We start from the raw sequence: 16,516 nt of genomic DNA on the forward strand, positions 1-16,516 counted from the left end.
TAAGTTTTTTAAGCAGAGTGGTGAGTGCGTGGAATGGGCTACTGGCGATGGTGGTGGAGGCGGAAATGATAGTGTCTTTTAAGAGACTCCTGGATAGGTACATGGAGCTTAGAGAAATAGAGGGCTATGGGCAAGTCTAGGTAGTTCTAAGGCAAGGGCATGTTCTGCACAGCTTTGTGGGCTGAAGGGCCTGTATTTTGCTGTAGGTTTTCTATGTTTCTATGTTTCCTTCAGCATTTTGTGTGTGTGTAACATTTAACAATTATAAGGATTAAGAATTATATAAAAATAAAATTAGAAGTTAGTTAATGTTTCTGGCAGAGATCCTTCATCAGGACTGCCTTGAAGCACCAGAGATCAGGGTTCCATTCTGATGCTGAGCGTTGTCTGCATGGAGTTTGCATTTTTTTGTTGTGACCATGTACGTATATGGAATAAAATGTGCATGAATCCATAAATACCAGCACGTACTTAAAACATAAACAGATTTACGAAAAATGTTCTAAAGTGTGTTACAGTGCAGTACATTGTCTGAGGTAATAGATAGGAGAGATGGAGATGACTAAATAGAATGGTTGATCAGATTAACTGCAGGGAGAAGAAACTTTTAATATGGTGCAAAGATTTTGTTTTGTTTTAATAGCCCTAATAGAGTTTTCCAGAAGAGAGCTTTTGGAGAAAGCAGTTTGCTAGGTGGGTAGTGTTTGCAATGATTTTTTTCTGCCCGTTTCTTTGTCTTGGATGGATACAAGTCCTACAGTAATGATGGTTTGCACCAATGACTTCTGCTGACCTAACAATTTGCTGTATTTTCATATATTGTGAGAGGATGCTGCATCAAACCAGACAGTAATGGCAGAAATGAGGATGTTTTCTATGATGGCAATGTAAAATTGCGCCAGTATGTTCTGAGGAAGATGAAACTTTCCCAGCTACTACAAAAATACATCGTCAGGGCTCTGTGTTCCATTCCATTTTTGTTAATGAAGGAGATATGGTTCTCCCATATGAGGTCCTGTGAAATAATGATGCCCAGGAATCTGAATGTTGAAGTGATGCTAACTGCAGAGTTGTTGATGTGTGGGCGGAGGGGAGGCATGCTTCTCACAAGCCGATATATATCTCCAGTGTGCCTGATAATAAACTCAACTGGCGTTGACAGTAAATACAACCTGAAGGTTTTAGCTGCTTCTTTTTCCCGCTAAGAAGATAGCATTATGGAAGCTTTTGATGAAATTATTTTGATAGCAGAGATTATTTTAAAATTTAGCAATAGGGAAGCACAAACTGCAAGAAGAACAGAAATACGATTTGCTGCTGTTGAACTATGTTGCTGACATATTGCATGCAAATATGAAACTGCTTCACTTCCTCTGATGCTCTTCATTTCTGTTTCTTCCTTTTTAAATGTGCTTACTCAGTCTTAAGTACAGATCCAAATATAACTTAATCCAACTGATTTTTTTTGCGCAATCTCATATAATGATGGTCGGTAGGCTATTTGACAATTAACACAGAACAACCACACTAGTCAGTAACCCTGTCTTGTTGTCTTAACTTAACTTAATGGCTCCGCCTGTCTAAGTAGACAATGGATGCGCCTGGTTTAGGACTCAGTTGGGTGTGAGTGACCTCTTTGGGGCACAGACCTGGGCGATGAATATGGAGATCCTGGGCTGCCCAGACATCAAGAACATAATGTTGTCTATAAGCATGACATTTCACTAAAAGTCACCAAGAACAGAACCCCCATTTGATTTTTCTCCCCAATCTGAAACATAGAGGAAACTTAGCAAGAGCAATATTGTTCCAGATGATATCAATTAATTTGTAATGTCATAATCTGCAAAGGTTATTGGAAGAGACTGTCACCAAAAAGAGAAGATAATTCACTTACTCTCCTCAAAAACAAATATTTCTCATTTTTCATGCTGAGGCTAACTCTTAGATATCCACCTAGCGGCCACTTTATTAGGTACCTCCTTACCTAATAAAGTGGCCAGTGAGTATATTTCTTTATGCTTGTGGTCTTCTGCAGCTGTAGCCCATCGACTTCAAGGTTTGACGTATTGTGTGTTCAGAGATGCTCTTCTGCACATCACTGTTCTAACGAGTGATTAGACTAGACAACAAAGATTTTGTTTCCTGAATAGTTGGCGTACCTTATGGATTTCGGGCTGCTGATTATGAAAATCACCATAAAATTTCCCTGCCATGCACTATTTCTTTGAAATTGTCTATACTAGTTATTTAAATTCATAATCATTTAAAATGTTGCCCACAATGTAAGCTGAAAAGTTTTCGATCTTGTCCAGACAAGTGTTAGCATGCTTAGGCAGGATGAATGCTGCATGGGAGGACAGGTTTTAGAAAAGTTATAAATTTTCATGAAGGATTTTGATACTTGAGACAGATTTTTCCTGGAATAACTGATACCAAGATTAAGGAAGGCATTTTTATTGGTCCGCAAATCAAACAGATAATCAATGACAGGCAATCCAAACAACTTCTAGTGGGACTGGAGAAAGTCACATGGAAGGCATTCAAAGATGTTGTTGAAAATTTTCTTTGCAACAACAGAACACCAAACCATGTGCAGCTGGTTGACAACATGTTTCAGTCTTACAAATCTATGAAGTGCTTGCTGCTGAAGTCACTAAAGATTCATTTTCTGCATTCTCATTTAGACCATCCCTGTAAATCTTGGTGCTGTCAGTGATGAACGTGGTGAAAGGTTTCTCCAGGACATTGCAGTCAGGGAGAAACAGTATCAGGGCAACAGAATCCACCAATGTTGGATGATTGTTGTTGGGCAATTAAGTGAAAATCATCAACAAAACATTTTTAGCTTAGTTGAACTATTGCAAAGCATCAGCACCGTTATGCAATGAAACACATTATATTCAATAATTCCTATTTGATGCAAGTAGTCTGAAATTCTATTGTATTCAGGTTCAAGTGATCTATCATACACAAAAGATTCTAAGGAAGCAATGCTTTTGAAAAAAATTGTTGTCGTCTGTTATTTGAGTTACTGTCCCCCTCCAGCTTGAACCAGTCTGTCCATTCTCCTCTGACCTCTCTCATGAATAAAGCTTTTTTGCCCACAGATCTCCCACCCTCTGGATTTTTTTGTCCTTTGCATCATTCTCTGTAATCTGTAGAAACTATTTATTGGGTGTGAAAATCCCAAGAAGTCATCATTTTCTGAGATATTGAAAGCATCCCATCTGCCACCAACAATCATTCCATTGTCAACAACACTTTAATCACTTTCTTCACCATTCTGATTTTTGGTCTGAACACCAAATGAACCTCTTGTCAATGGTTGCATGCCATTATACATTAAGTTGCTGCCACCTGATTGGTTGATTAGGTATCTGCATTAACAAGCAGGTGTACAGGTGCACCCCAATGAAGTGGCTACTGAGTGTACACAAAAGATATGTCAAAAATGGTAACTGTGAATATGTACAGATGTCAATTTGTATGAGTCAGCTTAGGCTAGTGACTGAACATAGGAAATAAATTCTCATCTGAAAGCAAAGGTAAAATATTCCCTCAACCTAATTGCATTCTGGACATTATTAAAGTGTTGAAATAATATTGCAAAATTGTGGGTTATATTTATTGATATTGGCATACTTTGATCATGCATAGGCAGCAAATTTCCAAAGAAAACAAAATTGTCAACAATATCCTTGCAATTAAATAATATTTCTATTCATTTTCAAACATTTATATGGGTACTGTTTTTTACTGTCCTGAAACCATTTACAAAATCTGTCCTGATAGGTCACATCTTTGTTGGTAAATATGCTACTGAATTTGGACCACACAGAAAGGAATTTGAATTAATTTTGTTATTTACATTGAACCACTGGAGCATATCACTGGTGTAATAATGAAATGAATACGTTAAGCCATATCTAAACCTGTTGAAATTTTGATTAATGATTCAATCTATTTGGTATCATTTGGCACAGCATTATATTCTGAAAAATGTTCAGTGACTTAAGATACCAACTTCACCTTGACTAGCATCCTATATTCAGCATTCTGAATCACATTCTATATTGTAATCAAAACAGATATTGGTTAGCAAGCTCAAATTATATGGAAATATAATTTGTATTCTGAAGAAGTAGCAAAATATATCTAATGTCATACCATCGGTCACAGGAAATGCTGGAAGATGCGATAACTTCAGAGTGCATTATCGTGGTTGGGCTTTTCATAATGGTCAGAAAATTCTTGTAAAGAAAATTATATAAGGAAAATTCATTGTGAAATGATATCTTAGATTTCATCAAAAACCAGAAGATAATGGAAATAAACAAATGTATTTTTGTTTGTCTCAATAACAACCGAAGTTAGTAATGATTCTTTTTTCTGACTTCATCTGTTTGACCTTTACAATTTTGGCATAGCCTGCAATTTGATAGATCACTTGAAATGCATTGTGTTAATTTGAATGGTGACTTTAGGAATTAGTACAAGTTTTGAAAATATGAAATTTTGATTAGAATGGAATTAGAATTTGAAATAGTTGGTGAACTTAAAATTATCCTATACTGCAAATATGACTTTTCCTGTCCTTGGACCTGTCCAAAAGACATAGGAGCAGAAGTATTTCATTTGGTCCATTGAGTCTATTCTTCCATTTGATTATGACGGATTGTTATTGCCTCTTAACCCCATCTCCTGCCTTCTCCCTGTAACTTGTGATATCCTTACTAATCAAGAACATTTCAGCATCCACTTTAAATATATCCAGAATGATTTGGCCTCCACAACCATCTGTAGCAATGCATTCCAGTGACTCACCACCCTCTGGCTAAACAAATTCCTCCTCATCTCTGTTTTAAAGGGACATCCTTCTATTCTGAGGCTGTGCCCCCTGGCCCAAAACTCCCCACTACTGGAAGCACCCTCTCTATGTCCACTCTATCCAGTATTTCCATACACTTCCAAAAGTCATTTTGATGATAGAATAGAATAGAATTAGAATAGAACTTAATTGTCCTTGCTCAAGATAACAAGATTGTGGTGCTACTCTAGTCTGTGCAAAACAGATATTTACAATGCATGTGGCATGGTGTAATAAAGAAATCTCATAATTACATGCAACAAGTGACTTCAATATTCCTTAACACTTGAAGGCCATTGACAAGCTGGGCAATAGCATTATTCAGCTATAAAATTTCCTTTTATTTCTCATGGTTATTGGCAATGTATTTTCACTTCTTCATTTCTCCTTCTAGGCTGTTGCTAACAATTTATACCCAAAACTGCTTCAATCCTACATCTAAATTTGATGCATGTTTTATTTTTCTTGCCATGTGATTACCTTTGTGGTTCTTGTTATTATCATACACCAACCCCTTTTGTCTACCTTCTTCTGTTTCTATTCTTGTTATTTCACCTTGTTCTAATTCTAGCTTTCACAGTTGCTGAAGAATGTTCTGTTAAAAATATTGTTACACTGCTGTGGCTAAACTGTCTGGCTTACAATAACCTTATAATTTGCATGTCGAACTTCCTTTACCTAACTCTAGATAAATTTTCTTCCCAGAAGTGAATTGTGCTGCTGGCTATAGATTATTGTGAGGAAGAAACTCATCTTTGATCAGAAGCTACCAATGAGAATTTTGGTCACCACCATATATAGATCTGAACGTGCAAAGCTGAGGACAACTGATACTCAAAACCTCCTCATGCATTTGATATGAGCAAGCAAAGATGAATTCCTCTCCTGTATCTGAACAGTTGCAGAAAATTATCAGCCCAATATCTTTCAACATGCAAAGAAAAAAATACTGCCTTTATAAACAGTATTTTAAATAAATTATTTTGATGCTGCATTTCTAACTGAGCAGAGTATGTAAAAGATTAAATGCTGATACACAACCATTATGACGTATTTCCCATATGTTACTCTTCATTGAACTACTTAGAGATAAACATCAAAAATGCTGTAAATATACTCAGCAAGTCAGTTGGCATCTGTGGAAAGACAGAAAGTTATCTCTGGGTTGCTGATCTTTCACCAGAACTCAGAGAAATTACAAATCAAAGATTTTTCATCTGCAAAGAAGGGGGAAGGGTGGAGAGAATAAGGGGAATGTCTGTGATAGGACAGGGGCCAAGAGAGATTGAATGGCATGAAGGGTAGTGATGGAGGGAGGGTGGTGACAAGTTAATCTCAACTGATTTTTCAAGGAAAGGTGTAAGATTAGAAAGAGGAATAAGAACAGAAGGGAAAGCATGTGCCAAAAGACTGCAGTTGCAGAAATCTAGAAATAAAAGAGAATACTAGAAATACCCTATACGCAAAGGAGCATCTACAGAGAGAGAAAATGAAGATAATGTTACAGTCTTGATAACTTGACATCTGAGCTGGCCCATTGTAAAACAGACTGGAAAGGCTAGATATCTGATGTTGGTTGAATGGAGGTGTGAAATGTTCATGAATGCACATGAATGGAAAAGTAAATGCCATTCTTTGAGTTTACTTTGGACTTCATTGGAAGAGTTTAAGAAGTCAATGACAGAATAGTCAAAGTGGGAGAGCTTATGTAAGAAGAATTAAGGCGACATGCAGGTAAGTTTAAGCTAAGGGTCATCATCGTACACTGAACCTTGGTGTTCTACAGTCCATGCTTGATTTCTCCAATGTAGTGGTGAACATATTTCAGGCACCTAATCCAATAACTAATGCAAATTAATTATTGTCTCACCTGGATCCCTGTACAGAGGGAATTTGTCCTCTGATTACAGGGGAAAATATGATGAAAAGGGTGTGTGCGTTTGTTAGCAACAGATGGCAGTCCTAAGCTGAGAGTCATTGAAACTGAAAGGGGAGAGAAGGGGAAGATATGTTTAGAGGAAAGAGAGGCAGAATTAAATATAATTGGCTATGCTAGATTGTAAACTTTTGGTTACACTTTTAATGTTGTTTTGGGTATTTTAATTCTGTCATCTATACACATAGTGGCCACTTTCCTGCTCATTAAAGCAAATGTCTAATCAACTAACCAAGTGGCAGCAATGCACAAAAGCATGCGTACATGGTCAAGAGGTTCACTTGTTGTTTAGACCAAGCAACAGAATGGGGAAGGAATGTGATCTAAGTGACTTTGACCAGGGAGTGATTGTTGGTGCCAGGTGGGATGGTTTAAGCGTCTCAGAAACTGCTGTTCTCCTGGGGTTTTCACACAAAACAGAGACTGGTGAGTGAAACAAAACCACCCAATGAGCGCCAGTTCCATGGGAAAAAAGTGCCTTGCTAATGAGAGACATGGGAGGAGAATGGCCAGACTGTTTCAAGCCAACAGGAAAGTGACAGTAACTCAAAAAACAACACATTAAGATTGCGAGTCGCTTGCTGTAGGAGAACAAATTTCTGAGCCGTTCCTGCAGCCATATTATTTATCGGTGATAGTGATGCACATTGTGATAGTAATGTTGTCTTAAAGTTAAGCGAAGCTGGTTGGACTTCCGCCTTTGGTTGCAGATGATGACTGATGGTCCACGTGCAATATGAATGCTCATCACTTCTCAGCCCATGCTTGAACGTTGTTCAGTTCCAGACCCATGTGTGCATGAAGATTATGTGTCACTGAATAACGTATAATCAAAAGTCTTAACCTATAACTGAAGGAAACTCACACATGAAAATTTTAAAGCCCACATTGCAATCCTGTCAAGAATCTGGTGTGAAATCCTGAATGAGGATGATTGTGGATTCCGTTGCCCACATCATCATTCTTTTGCAGGGAATATGATGTCAACCTGATAGCATGAACTGTGATTTCTCAAACTTCTATTAATCATTTCTCGTCCCCTTCCCTCCACTACCATTCCCCACTCTGGCCCCTCTCTTATCGCTTCTCTTCTCCTCACCAGCGTATCACCACCCCTGGTGCCACTTCTCCTTTGCTTTCTCCCATGGTCCTCACTCCTTTCCTATCAGATCCCTTTTTCAAATATTACTTCCCAGCTTCTCACTTCATTACCACCACCTCCCTCCCCACCCACCTTCTAACTCGTATTTCTTCCCTACCCCGTTCCTCTGATTTCTTATTCTGGCATCTTCCCCATTCCTTTTCAGCTCTGATGAAGGGTCCTGGCCCAAAACAGCAACTGTTTATTGCTTTCCACAGATGCTGCCTGACCCGCAGAGTTCTTTCAGTATTTTGTAGGTGTTACTCTGGATTTCCAACATCTGCAAAATCTCTTTATGACTAGGCAGAAAAGAGTTGTCCTACAATTCTCTGATATTATTTTCATAAGTGTTTTTGATGCCATGTCAATTGATAATCCATTTAGATGACAAGTGTTTCCATTTCCCATCTGGAAGTCAGCTTATTTTTCCCATTTAAGGACTGCGTGAGGTATGAAACTGAATAATTATGGCAAAATGCTTACTGAGTATTGGTGAGCAGGTATCCATCAGTGTTGCTTGATAGCACTATTAATGATCCACTTCAGTGCTTTGTTGATGATTGAGGGGAATCTGACTGTGAAAATTGACCATGTTCATTCAGTCTTATGTTTTGCAGACAACACATACCTGGACACGTTTCTATTTTTGTGGATGGAATATTATAGCAGAGACTTAGTCTGGCTAAGGGTAGAGACTGATGGGCAGGTCCCTCTGGTGCTCCTCCCCTTTCCCTTTTTTCCATGGTCTTCTACCCTCTCCTATCAGATACCCCCTTTTCCAGCTGTTTATCTCTTTACTTCACCCCTTCCCTCTCTCTCAGTTTCACCTGCCACCTGTGCTTCTTTCTCCACCCCCTTCTTCTTACTCTGACTACTCCCCTTCTGTTCCAGTCCTGAAGAAGGGTCTCAGCCCAAAACATAGACGATTTACTCTTTACCATGGATGCTGCTTGGCCTGCTGAATTCCCCCATCATTTTGTGTGTGTTGTAAAGGTACAATTGGTTCTGCAGTACAATTCTTCAGTACTGCTACAGAGATGTTGATGGGACTTTCCTTTCAGCCTTCGCAGTATCTACTGCACCCAGCTGTTCCCAACATCACATGGCAATTGTTGAAGATGGCACTCAGTAGCCAATTTACTTGACACCTTCTGTACCAAATAAAGTAGCCACTGAGTGTATATTCATGGTCTTCTGTGGCTGTAGGCTCAACGTGCTGAGTGTCCAGAGATACTCTTCCTCACATGACTGTTGTAATGCATCGTTATTTGTCACCTTCCTGGTCAACTGAACTAGTTTGTTCATTCTCCTCTGACCACATCATTAATAAGGCGTTTTTGTCGACAAACTTGCCACTATTTCTCGCATTATCCTCAAAAACTCTACAGACCGTCGTGTGTGAAAATCCCAGGAAACCACCCTGCCTGGGACCAGCAATCACTCCATGGTCAAAGTCACTTAAATCACCTTTCTTCCCCATTCTGATGCTTGGTCTCAATGACAGCTGAATCTCTTGACCAGGTCTTGAGTTGCTGTTGCATGATTGGCTGATTAGATATTTGCAATCATGAGCAGGTGTACAGGTGTACCTAATAAAGTGCCTCCTGAGTATAGTTTCTGTATTGATAGGGATCCCAGGAAGAGAGCCAGATGGATTATTCAGTCAGCTTTATTACTGTCAATGATTGCAAACACTTCAGCTTTGTCACTAACTGAACCTCACATTTGGCCTTTAATTTCCATACCTGCTTTGTTTTACTAAAAGAAATTCAATTAATGCAATAATTCTGCACTTTTCACTTAGCCTTGGCTTTTTCCCCATCTCTTTAAGTGTTCATCTAGTTCTGTTTTGAAAGATATTGGATAGCTTCTTCCTGCCAAACAGCATGTCATGTTGCTAATATAACAAAACACTTCTCATCTCACTCTGTCTTTTTACTGTTTATTTGGTTACTAAAACTTCTGCCATTGAAAACTTTTCTGTTAATTTACTTCTTCTAAATACTTGATAATTGCATTCAATCTGCATGAACTCTGAAGAGAGCAACAGGCTTTAATATTCCCCCTGCAAATATATAATCACCAAAGCACTTCATCTTACAAATTACAAGGTTTATTAAATTCACAGATTGACATAGAAAAATGAAACATGCCTAGCTCTATCATAAATGTTAAGAATAGCTTGTAAAACCAACAATGGAAATCAATTACCTTATTGAGTCATTTATATTTTTAATGTTTATAAAATGTGCTCTGAACCTTTGTTATTTTAATAAAATTCCCATTTCTCTTGTGTGTCTTCTAACATAAAGCTTCCCACCTCCATGCTCACATTAGTCAAATACATCTGAAAGCCACAGCTGGCTCAGATCTCTGATTAAGAGCCCAAATGATAAATTGTGCAGAGTTTGATTTCCTGTTTGTTTTGTGTTATTAGGTCTCATATAATTCCATAATTTTAGGAGCTCAATTAAAAATTGTCATCAACAGTCCCCCTGATATCTGATTCATTTTAAAGTTTATCCTTTCAGTCAATATTTCTTCTATTTCTTTTTAAAATTACCCACTCAGGAATTTTGGTATTAAATTCCAGTTTGCATTTATTAACTTATCAATTAGAATAGGAATGATTAAATTAGTGACCATAAGAGATAGACATAGGGGAAGAATTAGGTAATTCAGTTCATCAAGTCTGCTCCATCTTGGCTGATTTATTAGCCCTCTCAAACCCATTTTCCTGCCTTCTCCCTTTGAACTTTGACACCCTTACTAATCAAGAACTTATCAGCCTCTGCTTTTAATATACCCAATGACTTGGCCTTCACAGCTGTATGTTGCTATGAATGCCACCGAATCCCCACCCTTTTGAAATCATTCTCCTCCCCACTATCAACCACACTCTCTATTTCACTACAGGTACCTGATGTATTAGTCTATTTTGTAGCTCACATTAGTGGTTCTTTTGTTTGAGTCAGATGCTTGTGAACTGAAGTGCAGATTCAGAGAGTTGGGCAGAGAAAGCTAAACGAACACTGCATACAGTGCTGAGAGAGTGCTGCATTGTTGGCAGTGCTACTTTTTGGATGAGAATTTACACTGAGTTCTTAATGATCTAATAGCAATATTCTGAAGGGGAGGAGGAAAGATGTCCTGGTGTCCTGGCCATTGGTCACATGGCTGTCTGTGGGAGCTTGTTGTGCATAAATTGGCTGCCACTTTTCCAACACTGCAGCAGTTACTAAAATAGAATATTAATTAGCTGTAAAATGCATTGGGATATTCAGAGGTCATGATAAGGTTCTTCATGAATGCATGACTCACTCCTGTGTACACACAAACCATTATTTTTTTCTTAAAATGTTGAACGATAATCTGAACACTCCGCCATGGAAGATGCCATTGTTTATATCTCAAGCACTCGAGATCCTGCAGATGCTGAAAATCCAGAGCAGCATGCACAAAATGCTGCTGGAACTTAGTAGCATCTATAGCGAAGAATAACAAGCCCATATTTTGAGCGGAGATCCTTCATTAGGACTCAAAAGGAAGGGGGAAGAAGTCAGAATAAGGCTTAAGGTGGGGAAGGAGTACAAGGACTTGCCCTGCTGAGTTCCTCCAACATTTTGTGTTTACTGTTTTTATCTATCCAATTTTTAAAAATTCATAATTCATTATTCCCCATTTCTGTCCTTTCACTATGCATTGAGTTATACATTTCCTTGAAAGGTCTAATAAGCTACACGTGAGACAATTTATTAAAAGGCTTTATTAAAATTCTAACAGTATCTACTGTTTTTGCCACATGACATTATTGCTTGAAGTCCTGGATCTACAAACGTATTAGATTATTTTGCACATTATTTATCACTTTAGTGAGGCAAATTGGATGGTAAAATAAAATTATTAAAACAACATACTAATTTCACCTGATTTGTTGTTACATATGTAGTCCCACTTAGAACAAAATCAAACCCTCTTTAATGACGTTTGTCTTTTCGTAGGTGATACAGATGAAATATCAGAGCAGATTTACCACAGTTTCCAAAACTTGTTCAGAGCACAAAAACCTGCATAATTTGCCATTAATCTGATTTTTGTACTCTGTTGTGGAAAATGAGAGTATCACATTGATACAATGAATGGGCAGGGATGGGGAGGGAAGTGGAACTGATGCTTTTTAAAGTGGAATTCATCATTCAGCATAACTACTCAGTTTCACTGCTGATGTAGAAGCATGCTACATGGCAGATTTTCCAATTGTCCTCGTGACTCCAGGAGTTTAAGAGTTAGAAAACAACACTTCATTTATTTAAGTGGCCTTGGTTCTAGATCCAATATACAGTTGTTAGTGATTAAAATCTCTGGTCAGCTGACCTATTGATATACAGAGGTTTTAGGTTTGTAGAAATAATTAGAGACAGTATACACCTTTAAAGCAACCAGCTTCAAAATTTTAGATTTATCAGCCTGTGCATTTCCATTCAGCCAATTTTGGAGACTTATTGATTAGTAATGAAGAACATAAACCCATCATTATTAAATTCCTCATAGTAAGGTTAACATTTGTTATGTCACTAAACATGAGCAAATTTCTATAGATGTACCATGGAGAGCATTCTAACCATTTGGATCTCCAATGGTATGGAGGGGCTGTTGCACTGGATTGGCAAGAAATGCAGAAGGCTGCAAACTCAGCCATCCTCGTTATGGGCACTAGCCTCCCCAGCATCAAGGTATCTTCAAAAGGCAATGCCTCAAAAATGTGCCATCATTAAGGATTCCTACCACCCAGGATATGCTTTCTTCTCACTGTCCCATCAAGAAGGAGGTACGGAAGTTCCTAAAACTCAGTTTTAGGAAAACCTTCCCTTCTGCCATCAGACTTCTGAATGGACAATGAACCCACATACACTAACTCAGTACACATATACTCTTTCTGTACTACTTAATTTAGTTTTACATCTATATATTTCGTAGTATAATGCATAGCTTTTTATAATTCATTGCACCGTACTGCTGCCACAAAACAAATTTCACAACATACTGTATGTCAGTGATAATAAACCTGATTCTGAATCTGAAAAAACTAAATTGTAACCCATGAGGAAATAACTAACGTCACTCAAGTTTAATAGTAATGAGACAAGCAGAAGACAATCTCTCCATCTGAGAATAATTAGTGGTTTGCAACCACCAAACCAATATATACATTTTAATAAACCATTTTGGAACTACAAATCTGTAAGTTACAGAAAAGACAATTTATTTTGCTTTATTTTCTGCTCATTTGTGAGTCAGGACAATAAATGTAACTATATAATTATGCACTGGATGCAGTGAAAACAGACAATATTTCAACGAGATTTCACAATGACGAAGTGACAGCACAAGGTGATTTCAATTGACTTTATTGGACTAAAGTAACCTTTTAAAAATTGAACTCACTACAAGTAGTATGTCATGTAGAAAAATGCTTTGAGCTATAGATTAGGTGCAAAATGCAGCTCACACAAATTTATTGCGCACATTTGTGAATAAGCCATTTAGCAAGTCATTACCTTTAGTATAAAGGTGCAATTGGAAGACTTTGCTAAGGGATATGTGCTAATATAATTAGTCACGTTTTGTTATTAATGAGCAGATAAATATTTATCATTGAAATCTGGACATTAATCTATCACATGGCTTGATACCGCACGAACTTTATACGGTCACTTACTTCAGCTTAAGTCTTTTTAAAAATAAAGGTCATCTATCAACTTCCCTATCACTTGCTTGTCTCTTCCCCTTAATAGACCAGATCGCCCCATTGTCGAGTTTCAGCTGTATTGTTTACTGGTGTGATTTCAACCCGATTTCCTGTTCTCCCCTCCTCTTGGCTGTTGCATAACTAGTGATTTATGTTTCGCTGCATTGCTACAAACATTTCAGTGTAATACCTTTGAAATTCGGCCTGATCCTCGCATCGTATCCCGATGTCCTGCCCATCAGCTTGTCCAGAAAGTCTGACGGGGACGGAGGTTTGGCGGCAGATCTCGCAGCTTGCACCTCCTTGGCCGCGGCCAAACTGTATGAAGGGAATATGCACAAGAATGAAGTGTCAACTAAAAAAAACATAAATTCTCCATTGCGCCGAACGCCAGAGAGAGCAAGAAACAGCCGCGTAACTTACTGCAAATACAATTACACAAAAATAAATAATTAGTATTGAAGTCACGCAGAACATTGCAGTTTACAAAATAAAGTGCGGATATTCATTGCTTCAATAGTTTGTTTCTGACCTCACTGGCAACGATATTGAACTTATAATATGGTTTTGTGTTTGCGTTATGAACGCACGTATATATTTCAGGACCGCGCAACTGACTTATAAACACCAACCCTTGGTGCAATTATAGAGACACAAATCTTTTGTCATTAATATTCGGGACAATTGAATAGCGGCAAATAATTGCCATTCTGCACGGGTTGTCCGAGCACCAGGGCACGTTCCTTCTGTTCAATAGTCTAAGTCCAGTTCTCGTCCTTGTGATTTTTCTTTGTTGCATTCCAAATACTAAACACATTTGGATCTTATTTGTAATAGATCATATGTAGTGGGATGTTCCGACTCTAAACTGCCTGTATTCAGCTTAGCGTCAGTTATTACACGAAATGAGAGTCATTATGGAGCCTTAGTCGAATCACTGCTTACGCAACCGACTTACCAAGATATGGAGCGTTGTATTGAAAACAGAATTTGTATTGCTGAAGCACAACTTATTTATTTTAATGGTCAAGTAATCGCTGATCTCAATTTAAATTGGGGGACGCTGTTAAAGGATGGTTCGTGGGAGATCTCAATTCATCGGGAGGGCGCGGGCACTAGCAATTAGACACGAATGTGTTCAGTTTCTTGATCACCGGGATTACCGTCAAATTTTAAAACAAAAATGTACACCACTCCATGTAATTTTTATTACATTCCCGCCAGATGCTTCACCCTTATGTCAGATGGTCAACTGAAGGGGCGCTAACTGTAAAACGCCTTCGAGCTTTGTACACCAGGCGCCTTTAAATTGCAGCATCGGCATCGATGCCTGTTTTTTTTTTTGCCCCGTTTGGAATAATCTTTAAAGGATTGCAACAAAAATGGTCAAATGGAGATGAAACTCAGACCGCGTCTGGGCTGAAACGGAACAGGTCAAGGATAAGTTAGATCAATTTCAAATAACTTAATTGACTAGGGATATAAATGGTAAAGGTTTTTAAGATGAACATTCAGTCTTGTTGAGCAAGTGCAGTTTTAATCTGCTGCGAGGAATGCTAAAACTTTAATCCTCACACCCCAGCAAACAAGCACATTGCACCACCAGGTGCAAAAGGAATGATTATTGCAACCGATTTTTAACGTATACTTAGTGATAATTTCACCATGGGACTCTCGAAGGCTGCAAAGCCTGATTAATGAAAAAGAGGTTTAGAACATGTTTGTTCCTATCCAAGTAATTAAATAAGAGGTACAGAGATGCATGAAGTATTCCTTTTGAAGATTTTTTTTGGGGTAAGTAGTTCCATTCATAGTTGACGTGCGGTACAGGTCAGGCCCCACCAATAGTTGGCGGTATTGCCCAACAACGAGCAGCGCTCGACAGGCAGTTTCGGCGAGCTACAGATCACTGCGGTCTAATCCAATGCAGCACAATTAATATTGTGGCTTTGGCTGTACGGTCATAAACCGAAATGAGATTACGGCGTGTTATTTAATGGTGATTTGGCAATGTAAATCTTTGGAAACGGGTACCAATCTAAACCGGAAAAATCCTCATTCTTTCTTAGAAATCAGAATTCTCTACAGCATTCTCTGCAATCATACTGTACAAAGCCGTTGTATTAATTAAATCTCCCAGTTCCCACGAAGCTAGTTATTGCAATAACGACAACAGAGCAAAGACTACAACAAACGTCTTACCTGAAAAATACGATTGTCTCCCACAGGTAGAGGCGCAGAGCGACTAGGCTGTGCATTTTGAATCCTGGACGATGTTAGAAAGTGCTGTTAATGCAGGTGTCGTTAGGAATCTCCAATGGTCTTGGCGTTTTTTTGGTGTGTGTATGTGTTGCTGGCTCGCTCTCTCTTCGCTCCAAGATCTCGATTCTTTCAGCGTCCTGGGATAGGTAATAACGTGATATTTTCAGGACCCTGGACAGGTCCACTCCTGGAGCGGTTGATGTTTGAGAGCCCCAGCCGAGGGAGCGCTCCCTCCCCTTTCCCCAAATAATTGTCACATTAAAAACTATATTTATCTTTTTTATTTCTTTAAAGAAAGATTTCCACAAGTTTTCTCCTCCTAGGGCAGCTCCTTTCTTGTCCTCCAGCTCTAGAAGTCTTTACCGAAGAGAGAGACATCCAAATGTATTCGTTATGGCTCTGGATTCAGACATAGCCACGGCTGTTCCAGGTAACATTTAGTAGTTTCAAGGCTGTTTTTTCCAGCAAACAATATACAACCCTAATATTATTACTGATGTGAAATAAGTCCCATCGCCTGGAGTTATTGAAGAGAAGAAGCCGAGGGGAGGTTTCATG

The 16,516-nt window shown here is 38.5% G+C and overlaps 1 protein-coding gene across 1 annotated transcript in view; it reads right to left on the bottom strand.

Annotated features, from left to right (window-relative positions):
- The window catches only part of glra1 (glycine receptor, alpha 1), a 136,161-nt gene extending 119,946 nt beyond the window's left edge, over nucleotides 1–16,215 (bottom strand). Inside the window, exons 1-2 of the mRNA XM_059990510.1 lie at nucleotides 15,899–16,215; nucleotides 13,887–14,014 (exon numbers count right to left, since the gene is read on the bottom strand). Of these exons, the coding sequence (XP_059846493.1) occupies nucleotides 13,887–14,014; nucleotides 15,899–15,954 (184 nt within the window). The 5' untranslated portion in view covers nucleotides 15,955–16,215. The remainder of the gene's footprint in view (nucleotides 1–13,886; nucleotides 14,015–15,898) is intronic.
- Nucleotides 16,216–16,516: the final 301 nt, after the last annotated feature.

This window comes from Hypanus sabinus, chromosome 15 (genome assembly GCF_030144855.1).
Source record: "Hypanus sabinus isolate sHypSab1 chromosome 15, sHypSab1.hap1, whole genome shotgun sequence".
Taxonomy (NCBI): domain Eukaryota; kingdom Metazoa; phylum Chordata; class Chondrichthyes; order Myliobatiformes; family Dasyatidae; genus Hypanus; species Hypanus sabinus.